General features: G+C 38.2%; 1 protein-coding gene across 4 annotated transcripts in view; it reads right to left on the reverse strand.

Annotated features, from left to right (window-relative positions):
* Positions 1 to 1,667: 1,667 nt before the first annotated feature.
* Positions 1,668 to 12,361, reverse strand: part of PAN3 (poly(A) specific ribonuclease subunit PAN3) — a 173,093-nt gene continuing 162,399 nt past the window's right edge. For 3 of the 4 annotated variants that reach the window (XM_064275300.1, XM_064275299.1, XM_023553153.2), the window contains 2 exons: positions 11,514 to 11,652; positions 1,668 to 6,652 (listed from right to left, as the gene is read on the reverse strand). In XM_064275300.1, the coding sequence (XP_064131370.1) occupies positions 6,512 to 6,652; positions 11,514 to 11,652 (280 nt within the window). In that variant the 3' untranslated portion in view covers positions 1,668 to 6,511. The remainder of the gene's footprint in view (positions 6,653 to 11,513; positions 11,653 to 12,361) is intronic. The other variant, XR_010319105.1, reaches the window with a different exon arrangement.

A 12,361-nucleotide genomic window follows, 5' to 3' on the forward strand; every position in this document is an offset into this window, starting at 1 on the left:
ACTCTCTTTTGTAGGTGACTTTTTGTTTATCCCTAGCTGCTCTTAAAATTCTCTTTATCTTTGGTTTTGGCAAGTTTGATTATGTCTTAGGGACTTTCTTTTGGGATCTACCCTGTGTGGGGTTCTATGAGCTTCTTGGATGTTTTCTTCTCATCTTTCATATCAGGGAAGTTTTCTGCCAATAAATCTTCAACAATTCTCTCTGTATTTTCTGTTATACCCCCTGCTCTAGTACTCCAATCACTCGTAGTTTATTCCTCTTGATACAGTCTCATGTAATTCTTAGGGTTTCTTCATTTTTCCAAAAATTCTTTTATCTGATTTTTTCTCAAATAAGTTGGTGTCAAGTGTTTTATCTTCAATCACACTAATTCTGACTTCCACTGCCTCAATTCTCTTCCTATAACTTTCTATTGGGTTGTCTCATTCTGGAATTTTACTGTGAATCTTTTGGATTTCTAGTTGCTTTTGTGGATTCTAGCAGCCTGTTAAATTTGTCATATTGCTCTTGTATAGCTTTCCTGAATTCCTCTATTGCTTTGTCTGTGTGTTCCTTGACTTGATCTGAGTTTTGCCTGATCTCCTGAAGAGCTCCGTGTATTAATCTTTTGAATTCTACCTCCAGTAACTCCAAGATCTTCTCTTTTTCTGGGAGGTTTCCTGGTTGTTTCAGTCACTTGCTGAAGCCATCATGATCTGCCTCTCTATGTAATTCGATATTGACTGTTGTCTTCAAGCCATCAATTATCATATTTATTGTATGTTTGCATACTATGTCCTAGCTTCTTGTTTTGATATGCCTGAATACTCTGGGATTGTAAGCTAGTTTGATTATTGGCATCTTTGAAGCTCTCTCATCCTGTTACTAGGTGGTTAGAGCTACTACTAGGTATGTGAGCCCAGAAGCCTGTTTACTTTTCTCGTGTAGACTCAGCTTAGGTGTTCAGGTTGCTGGTCACCAAGTGAGAGCACACCGTTGGTGCGTTTTACAGCCGGACTTTGGGCACCCAATGCTGTTGGCTTTGAAGACTGGAAGGCACCACTTGTTCTCGGATCCATCATGGGTGGCTAGGTGGAGTGGGTGGAGCCACCAGTCCTCAGGCCCCTGATGTGGGTAGGAGAGGACCCTGCTTAATGGGCAGGGTGGTGTCAAATGTCACAAATCTGCCACCCCCCTTGCCCTGAGGTCCTGGTTTAGGGGAGCTGGCAGATTATTTTTTCCTGTTTGTTGTTAATTTGTTTCCTCTCCAAAGCCAGAATGGCTTGGGGCACATGATGAGTCCCACTTCTGGCCCAGGTATGTGGCAATCGGTGAAGCTGGACTGGGACTGGAGCAGAGAGAGGAGGGGGCGGGTGAAGGGGAGAAAGGTACTTCCCAGAACCGGAAGGGTTACTGTGACCTGCACCTAACTGTTGCAGATCCAACACCACATCCCCCTGGGTCTGGAGGCTTATGCAGACTCTGTGCTGTTTTTCCTGAGGTGGAAAATGTGTCCCGAGTGCTACTGTTTGCCTTAGCCCATGCATGCCAGCTGATCCAGCCTGCAGGGTGTTGGCCAGGTCAGGTCTGGCAAATCCTCACTTTTTCTGAAGTCTCTTCCTCCCCCTGCTGCTCAGTCCAACCCCTCAACTTTGTTTTTGATGTTCATGGCTCCTAGATTGTCATATATAATTGATTCACTTTTTTTTTTTTTTAAGATCTTTTTGCAAGAGGGACCAGGGAAACATCTGACTACTCCATCACCTCGGCCCTGCCCAGATTTTTTTTTTTAAAGTATGTGTAGGGTAAAGCACTGACTTTTACCCTAAATAGTGCCCTTGTGCTTGGCTGCAGAGAAGTAATCCTTGGAGTTAACTGAGGGTGCCTTTGTCTGGGACTTCCAGACCAGAGCAGACGAGATGAAAATAAAGCATTACCTCCTCATTTACTAGTGTGTATCAGATATAATATTGTTTAAACAACATTTTTAATGTTTTCTCCGAAGAAATTTAAACCCGAGAGATCCTCCAAACATACCCTCCTCTCTAGGCCTACTAGTCTCTTGTCTTCCCGATGACCCTACAATGGTCACTTTGATTCCAATCCTAATCCATGTTTTTGTTGTTGGTCAAAATGTTTGTTTTTTCCTGCAAAATTCTTAGCCTTTTGTGCTACTTCTCTCTTAATTCCTAAAAACACTTACCAGTTCCTTTAGCTGGAAATATACCTTCCTTCCTCTTTAGTTACCTCTCACCTGTGCCTTTGGCCCCTTACCATTTTCTCTTCTGTATAATTTTTTCAACTTTTTATTATGAGAAATTTCATACAGGGGGAAAAAAACCAACCAACCAACCCACAACACTATCTAGATTTAAGAATGTTAACATTTTGCCATCTTTTCTTTATCCTTATATCCTGAATTATGTTTCTGGAGGATTCAGGTGGAGGAGTGTCCTTCAACTACATGGTAAATTAACAAAACACTGAATCAGAGCTCAACTACACAAGTCAAACAGTACTGCTGCTGGGGTTCCAGCTCATACACGCACGGGTTTATTCCAAACAAAATGTGTTTAAACATGTCTCTGCGATCAGTGGATGGCCACAGACAAGTTCTCTCAGTAATACACTTGTCTTAGTCTTGTTAGGGTGCCTTCAAAAAAAAAAAAAAGATACTTTTTTGTGCCATTGGAAAACAATGACTTTGAGGTCAGGGGTAATATCAAATTTTTAACAAAACTCATCTTTTGGTGGACATCTTCCCAAATCACTGAAGCTCTGCAGCAAGTTTATGGGACTGCTGACCCACGTAAAACAATGGTTTTTAGATGGATTAAGCATTTTAAGGAAGGTCAGGAAGACCTTGAAGATGAGCCAAGAGAGGGAAGACTGCTCAGAAGATGACGATTTTTTTTTTACATTACCAAGGGGTAACGTTGACAGATTTTCCTGAAGGACATAGGACAATCACAGGGGCTTTTTATGAAGAAGTTTTAAGAAAATTAAAGGCTGCATTGGTGAGAAAAAGGCCAGGGAAGTTGTGCTGAGTTTTTTTCCATCTTGACAATGCACCTAGCTGTCCTACAAGAATTTCGTTGGGAAATCTTACTCCATCCACCCTACTGCCCTGATCTTGCCCCTTGCAGACTTTTTTGTTCCCAAAACTCAGAGAACATTTAAAAGGAATATGATTCGAGTCCTTCAAAGGATGTCAAAACTGCCATTTTGACGTGGTGTAAATTGGAGTGCACAGAATTTTTTGGAGGAAGGGTTAGAGACATGGCAACACCACCTTCAGAAGTGTACAGACCTAGACAGGAGATACGTCGAGGAACAATAGTTTCACATCTTGATATTTTTGTTTAATAAAGGTTTCTATGATTTTTTATCAATACTTTTTGAATTACATTTCCGATCCTCTCAGGTCAGTAGTCTTTCTCTCCTAAACTATACTGTAAGCAATGTGTATTATGCAGAAATGCTTGGGAGTATAGATTTTATAAATAACGCGTCCTCAGATCTGTATTCTTAGTGCCTAAAACAGATAGATACAAGGACAGAGGAGGCATCTGACAAAATTATTTGCTAAATTAATGAGTAAATCTGCCGTGACTTCATCCAAAGATTGAAAATTCTTCCAAAACATGTAGGAAATATACAACTTTCTAAATTCTAATCACAAGACATAACTTTGTTATATGAATTTGTACAAAAGAGACAAGCTTATTTCTGTAATTCTTTATTAAAAATAATGCTGTACATGTAAAGACTGAAAAGAGGATTAAAGATGAATAACACATATTGGGACCACGACATTAGAACTTAACATACTGGTGCTTTTTAGGGAAGTTGTTGACATCCAAATCACAGAACCAAGGTCAAAAGCAAAATACAAAGGTACCCTCAAAAATATTTACAATGAAGTAAATACACTAACAGAATTTAAAATAGGTACACAAAATTGAAATGACCAATGTTACATGATTTCAAGGGTTGTCCTTTCTGCTCTTTAATCTGTGATAACAGGAAGGTATGGGAAGTTTGTATCCTTAATTTGACTGTTCCCAGATATTCAAATCTTCCTAAGAATTAAACAGGCTAGCTTTTAGACAACCTCTTAAATGCAACTACACCATGGAAAAAAAAGAGGGCTCCCCCAAAAACACCTAAGCAAAACAGAGTTTTTTGAAAACCATTCCCAATAAAAATGAAATGAAAAATAAATATAAAACAAAGCTAAAAAAAATATGCATACCTGACACCAACTGTTTTTTCTGGCTGACAATATTTACTCATGAAAACATATCAGCTGTCTACCTTTTATAGTCAACCAAGTCCTGAGGTTACTAGGGGCTGAAGCAAACTAGCACTCATGATACAAACATTCTTGGGTTTGTGATTTGAACTTGCCTTGCAGAGGAAAAGTTTGCTGGTCTATACAGAAGGAGAAATTCAAGCCCTATTTGACCCCTGCCCTTCCTTACCTTTCACAGAACATTGGTCCACAAATTAAATTTTCAAAAAGTTCCCAAGCCCTAAAACTAAAATAGATGATCCCCTTTCATTTTCAAAGAAAACAATATTGGAAAAAATCTCCAGCCCGCTTATAAATTAAGCATTTCATATTTCTTCTAGAATACAAGTAGTTCTTTTTTGTACAAAAGAATTACAATATGATTTGTCAAAAAACATATAAAAAGACAGCTGCTCTTCCTCAAATACATGAGCTAATAATGATAAAAGACTTCTGCATGTTAATGTCTCCAAGTTCGTGTTCCTTTTACATAAAAAAAGAACATTATGGTGGCAAATGTTAATCATCCTTTGAGTACTGAACATTATGTTCTTTTTAATCCATCCGTATCAAATGCAATAATTGATTTTCTTTTTAACTCAACAACTGATGCTACCAAACGTGGACTCAGCCACGCTTCATAAAATGTGTAAAGCGTGTCTCTAGTCTTCAAAGATTTCAGGTGAAGAGAGGTGCTTTTTCTTGATGCAAATCTCAAGGCAGAGAAAATCATTTTAAAGCTTATAAAAAGTGGAGAAATATTAAAAACTTCTCTGAAAACTACAAATATGTATAATTATTAAAATTGAAGACAGTAACATCAGTTGCAAGTGCTTGGAAATCTGTCCTGACCTTTTGGGTTTCCACATTTTCTTCATAGTTGCATGGTGAGCACCCAGTGCTAGTAAAACATTCAGTGCTGGGAAAGGATACAGAGTCTTCATTACTGTTTTTTTAAGAAAGAAAATTCCTATGTATTTGGCAGTCTTCAGTATCAAAGTATAGGTATTTCATTAACTATAAATTCTGCGTTTGGCGACAACTGCATGTCCAAATATTAAGAAAGTTAAGAGGAGGAAATTCCAAACTTTTGAGATTGACTTATTTGGGAATATCCCACATAGTGAGTTATTATCAAAAGTACTATTACTTTGGGCTAAGCAGTGACTGCAAGGCACAGCAGATCGGTATCCCTCCAGATTCAGGCTGTAAAACTTCAGAAAGCTCTTGATGCCAGACCACTGCTGTGTTTAGTTAATCTTCTTAACAGTGTCTTTGTATCCAGTGTAAAGTACCATAATAAAGCTGTGGTTCAAAGAACAGAACTTTATACAAAAAAAGCAAACTGTAAATAACCTAAAGTAATACATTCCTGAACTTCAGGCCTTTAATACAATTTCTTAATTTTTTTCTCTATTAAAAAAAAAATTGCATAAATGTAAATGCATCTGACTAGGAGGGAAACACACCTTTTTATTTTTTTCCCTTAAAGGCTCAGCTGAATTTGGAGCAAAGAGCTATTTATGCTCCTTCAGTTACTGTGTATCCAATCTTTGCTCAGGAAAGATCTAAATCAACTGATAGGGGAATTCATATTCGACAATTCACTGATATTTCTCTTTGTATGTTCTTCAGACAAAACAAAACAAAAATCTCAATTTGAGCTAACAGCGGGTGGCATACAGAGCTTGCATACGATACTTTTACAAGAATTCTGCACTACACTATATTTCTATCAAATTTTTACCGGCTCCATTATGTTATTCAGGGCAACCCATCCCCAAAAAGAGCAAATTCTGCAACCCTCAGCGACACAAATGCTGCCCAGCATTGTTTCCCAAAAATGTTCTCGTAAATAGTTTCCCTTAATAAGTCTACACTGTGGCAAAAGTTCAAAAATCGAAAAAAAAAAAAAGTCTTTAAAAAATGAAAATTAGTGCATATACAAGAGGGAAAAAAAAAGGGGGGGCAGGAACATCATTCACTTGACGGTGTTCCTTAATCTAAAATAAACTCTTCACAGATCTAGCCTCTGGCGGCTGCCGTAGCTCTAAGGTAAGTGACACACTCTTCCTCTCAAGTAACAGTGTACCTGACTGAAGTGCAAGCAGCTTCGCTCATCTCCTGTTTGTTTCCCACATGTGAAATGAGATGATGGAACAGTTCAGCCGTAGTGCAATTTGCTATTGGTTAAGTTCCTCGGCAATGTCTTCCGTGCTTTGTTTTTTTAGCAAATACTACAACTGACTGTTTGCAGCTGCCATTAGTTCTTGAAAAGTATTTTCAAAGCAGCGCTTTAAGTCACTGTAAGTCACCACAAGTACACTCTTCTCGTCTCTGGAAATGAGGCTTATTTTCTCTGGCACACCAGCATCTAGCTGAAACAGACATACACACAAAATGTGACGTTCATACCACACAGAAAAGGATCTATTTCGAACGCTTGCAATGATAGATGAAATGTGTATTTTTTTATTTTTGCCACATTCCTTTCCAGATATCCATAAATATTTTGCGATCAGTATCAGTATGCACACAATTTTCCAGTCAGATGTTTCTCCAATAGAGACACTACCCTATGTTTCTACCGACCCTTCATACTTAATACCTGTACGTATTATATTACGACCAGTTGTTTTCACCACTATCTCCCAGTTTTTTTGAATCATGAATTACAGGGCAATAAACATATTCACCTATTTATTTTTTAATTCTGTAGAATTCCTTCCTTAGGAGAAATTCTTGACGGTATAAACGAGAAAGCTAGCTATGAGTAATTTCACAGCTGAATGCATACAGCCAAACTACTTCCCAAAGGGTATCAGTTCTAACACCACTGACTGATGACTTGTGCCAACTTACCAGCAATCTTCCTGTAAAAACAGTGACTCGCTAATCTGCATTTCTGATTGACTAATATCAAATTTATTCACATACTTACCTCTGTTATTCCCTATTGTGTGAGTGCCACTTTATGCTCTTTATCCTTATCTTCGGAGGTGTGGCAGTAATAGTTTAAAGACATCTTTATAAAGCATCAATGCTAATCTGTAGTTCTTCAAATGTCTTGTGGTTTTCACTTTATTTTTGTTTTATCAGCTTTCAATATACTTTTTCTTTTTTAATTAGTTCATTAAAATATGTTTAAAACTCACTCTGAAGGCTCCATTTTTCATTTCACCACTTCATTTCTGTCATCATTTTTACCAAAATAAGCTTACATCAAATTTAATTCTTATATAACCAATATGGCTATCCTTCCCTTTTTAACTTATTATGTTGTTTTCAACCTTAGAAAATTGTCACATTTTTAGATTCAGGACAGATTTTACTTACTACCAGTTATTCTATGATATAAAGTAGTATTTTCTTCAAATTTTCAATGGTCATATTCATTAACTCATTCTCACTTAAGATACCTGTCCTCAGTTTATTCCTTAGGATCTATCTATCACCAGTGTGTTGAGGCTATGTCCTAAAATCTGGCAGAATTATCCTCCACTCATTGCTCTGAAGAAAAAAGTTTTCACTTTAAGGGAAACCAAGGGGGAAATGTGCACACCTACTCTACTCCTCACTTAAGACTATCTTGTTATCCGACACTTCACATTTACAACAACAGTAAAAAATCTACTATCTGATTATTTTGCACGTTAATGACATAAGTGTGACAGTAATGAATGCCAAGGTGCAGAGCGAGAATAATGCTGGCTGTGATTGTTAAGGTTACGTGTCAACTTGGCTAGGCTAGTAATTCTCAGTGGTTTGGCTATTATGTAATGACGTAATTTGGCAGTTGTGCAATGATGTAATCTGGCAGTTACATAATGATGTAGCCATCCTCCATTTTGTGATCTGATGTGGTCATCCTCCATTTTTGCATAATGCCAATTTTCGTATAATAACCTGGTCTTTGGAACCTAGCCATGTAGGTAAATGAGAAGTGGGTACATATAAATCAGACTGGGTTACTTCAATGGTACATCCAGTTTTGTGCTGTCTTAATGTAGGTTTCTGACCACGCTCTAAAGAGATCTAAAGTAATTCCAATAAGGCAAAGCAGCATGTAAAAAAACACACCACCATAATATTTTCCCTGAAAGAGCACTGTACATTACTGGTTCTAAATCTTCTGCTATAGTAGGTATAGTTAAGCATTTTATCCTCTAATACTTATGATTTAGGGACAGTATAGACCAGGGGTCAGCAAAGGTTTTCTATAAAAGAGCAGAGAGTAAGTGTTTTAGGCTTTGGGGGGCCACATACAATCTCTGTCGCACATTCTTCTTTGCTTTTTGTGTTTTTTTACAACCCTTTAAAAACTCTTGGCTTGTAGGCTGCACAAAGACAGACCATAGGCTAGATAATGGCCCACGAGCCATAGTTTGCTAGCCCTTGGTTTAGACATTAACCTGTACAAAGATTATGATTTACTTCTGGAGCCTGGATCTATGTTCTATAATTCCAAGTAATTCATCAGGAAAAGGTATTCCTTCCTGTTCTGTAAACTGGATCTCTCCCAGCCCTTTCCCCACCCACGTATCTCTCAGTTTGTCGTACTGTGGGGGGCTTGCATGTTGCTGTGATGCTGAAAGCTATGCCACCGGTATTCAGATACCAGCAGTATCACCCATGGAGGATAGGTTTCAGCTGAGCTTCCAGACTAAGACTAGGAAGAAAAGGCCCAGCAGTCTACTTCTGAAAAGCATTAGCCAGTGAAAACCTTTTGAATAACAGTGGAATTTACGCACCAACCACTAAGGCCAGAGATGAAGAAATAGAAGATTTTTATCAGTTGCTGCAGTCTAAAATTCATTGAACATGCAATCAAGATGCATTGATAATTACTGGTGATTGGAATGCGAAAGCTGGAAACAAAAAAAAAGCATCGGTAGTCGGAAAATATGGCCTCGGTGACAGAAACAATGCCGGAAATCGAATGATAGAATTTTGCAAGACCAACAACTTCTTCATTGCAAGTACCTTCTTTCACCAACATAAACAGCGACAATACACATGGACCTCGCCAGATGGAACACACAGAAACCAAACTAACTACATCTGTGGAAAGAGACGATGGAAAAGCTCCATATCATCAGTCAGAACAAGGCCAGGAGCCGACTGTGGAACAGACCATCAATTGCTCATATGCAAGTTCAAGCTGAAGCTGAAGAAAATCAGAGCAAGTCCATGAGAGCCAAAATATGACCTTGAGTATAACCCACTTGAATTTAGAGACCATCTGAAGAATAGATTTGATGCAATGAACACTAGTGACCGAAGACGAGACGAGCTGTGGAACGACATCAAGGACATCATACACGAAGAAAGCAAGAAGTCGTTGAAAAGACAGGAAAGAAAGAATAGCCCAAGATGGATGTCAGAGGAGACTCTGAAACTTGCTCATGAACGTTGAGCAGCTAAAGCGAAAGGAAGAAATGATGAAGAAAGCTGAACGGAAAATTTCAAAGGGCGTCTCGAGGAGACAAAGTATTATAATGACATGTGCAAACAGCTGGAGATAGAAAGCCAAAAGGGAAGAACAAGCTCAGCTTTTCTCAAGCTGAAAGCACTGAAGAGAAAATTCAAGCCTCAAGTTGCAAGAGTGAAGGATTCTATGGAGAAAATATTAAACGACGCAGGAAGCATCAAAAGAAGATAGAAGGAATACACAGAGTCATTATACCAAAAACAATTAGTTGATATTCAACCATTTCAAGAGGTGGCATATGATCAGGAACCAATGGTACTGAAGGAAAAAGTCCAAGCTGCTCTGAAGGCACTGGTAAAAAACAAAGCTCCAGGAATCGACAGAGTATCAATTGAGATGTTTCAACAAACGGACGCAACGCTGGAGGTGCTCACTCGTCTATGCCAAGAAATATGGAAAACAGCTTTCTGGCCAAATGACTGGAAGAGACCCATATTTATGCCTATTCCCAAGAAAGGTGATCCAACTGAATGCAGAAATTACAGAACAGTATCATTAATATCACACGCAAGCAAAATTTTGCTGAAGATCATTCAAAAGCGGCTGCAGCAGTATAATGGCAGGGAACTGCCAGAAATTCAGGCCAGTTTCAAAAGAGGAAGTAGAACCAGGGATATCATTGCTAATGTCAGATGGATCCTGGCTGAAAGCAGAGAATAACAGAAGGATCTTTACCTGTGTTTTACTGGCTATGCAAAGGCATTTGACTGTGTGCATCGTAACAAATTATGGATAACACTGTGAAGAATGAGAGTTCCAGAACACTTAATTGTACTCATGAAGAGCCTTTACAGAGATCAAGAGGCAGTTGTTTGGACAGAACAAGGGGATACTGAGTGGTTTAAAGTCAGGAAAGGTGTGTGTTAGGGTTGTATTCTTTCACCATACTTATTCAATCTGTTTTGGAAGAAGTACAACTAGAATGCTCCTCAGAAGCAAGGATGCCCAGACTTCATCTCATGTACTTTGAGTATGTTATCAGGGGGATCAGTCCCTAGAGAAGGACATCATGCTTGGCAAAGTACAAGATCGGTGGCAAAGAGGAAGACACTCAAAGAGGTGGACTGACACAGTGGTTGCAACAATGAGCTCAAGCATAATAACAACTGTAAGGATGGCGCAGGACTGGGCAGTGTTTCATTCTGTCGCACACAGGGTCACTATGAGTCGGAACAGACTCGACAGCACCTAACAACAACAACGGCCCTTTCCAAAATGCAAATCTCACCTCTCGAATGAATTTACGATATACCTCCATCTAGTTAATTCATCCAATCACTTAATCGCCTATTTATAATAGCTGGGCCTACTGATTTTACCTGTAGCATGCCTGTTATTAATAAATGATAAACAAAGTCATTTTACGTGACTCACGTTGACTTAGAACAAAAGGTTTCAATTTGTAAAAAATATTTCAGCACAAGATTATTTTCCTGTTTGTCACAATGTTTTATTTGGTATAACAAAACAACACAAAGTACAGTATAAAAAGCGAAAAGCGTTCCTTTGTAACATTTTACCACAGCAGAACAACGTGCAATAAAAAACTCTGCAATTATTTGTGCAGGTGTTAAAAAATCCTCCTCTTCTATAAAATGTTATTAAGAGCAACTAATAGCTACGAATAAAACGTCTTTGCAGGCTACAGTAAAAGTAGATCCTGATTGCTTAAGCCTCTTAGTATTTGTAGAAGATGCAACTCCACAAATTGTAGATAGCATGATCTTAAGAACCCAGATACAAATTACCTTGTTAAGACAAGAAATGATATGACTGAGGTCAATCCAAGGAGCACCCGCTTCTGTCACCTGATGGAAGAGATGATCCCTAAAGAGTTTCAATAGATAACGGTCTCCAGTCTCTGACCAGGTAGGATCCTTCTGGAACCTAGGAGAAGTTACATGGTGACACGTGAATTCTTCAGATCCAAATCTACTTTAATTTTATTTTCTCCAATAAATAAGAAATTAGGATTTTTCTTTTGTGCAGTGTTTTTTAAAATCCAACTGTAGTAGAAAAGTTCATGTATATATTTTTTTCACATTTTGTTATATCCAGATTACTGATGGATTTTTAAAACATAATCTCACTAAACATGAAATTGTACGAATTCCAGTTTTAACTTCCCAGTTCACAGGTATAATCACCTCTTATGCAGATCTATCTTCAACTACACCCCTTACTTTAACCTCAGTCATAGATAAAATGGAGAAGAATGAAAAATGTACTCAGACATCTTTACACAAAGATTGAAGAGAATATCCTTTTTTTCCTCCCACCCTGAGGTTACAAATTAGAGAGATCATCAGCTAGATACTTCCCTTTATTGATGAGCATAAAATAGAAACATATTTAGGAAACAAAAAGGGGTTAGATTTTGCTTTCATACCATTTCATCTGAAAGCAAGCTGCAAAGAGCTGGAGAAATGACCAGACAACTACTGTTAGCTTTCAGTGACATTTGGAACTTACAGACTAGCGGGGACAACAGATGATAATCAAAGGATACAATTACATACTTATATAGTGCTATTAAGAAAAAGGGATATGGTAGAGAGCAGAAACATTAATTTCTTCGGAAAGGCAAGGAGGGTTT

The sequence above is a fragment of the Loxodonta africana genome, chromosome 23 (genome assembly GCF_030014295.1).
Source record: "Loxodonta africana isolate mLoxAfr1 chromosome 23, mLoxAfr1.hap2, whole genome shotgun sequence".
Classification (NCBI taxonomy): domain Eukaryota; kingdom Metazoa; phylum Chordata; class Mammalia; order Proboscidea; family Elephantidae; genus Loxodonta; species Loxodonta africana.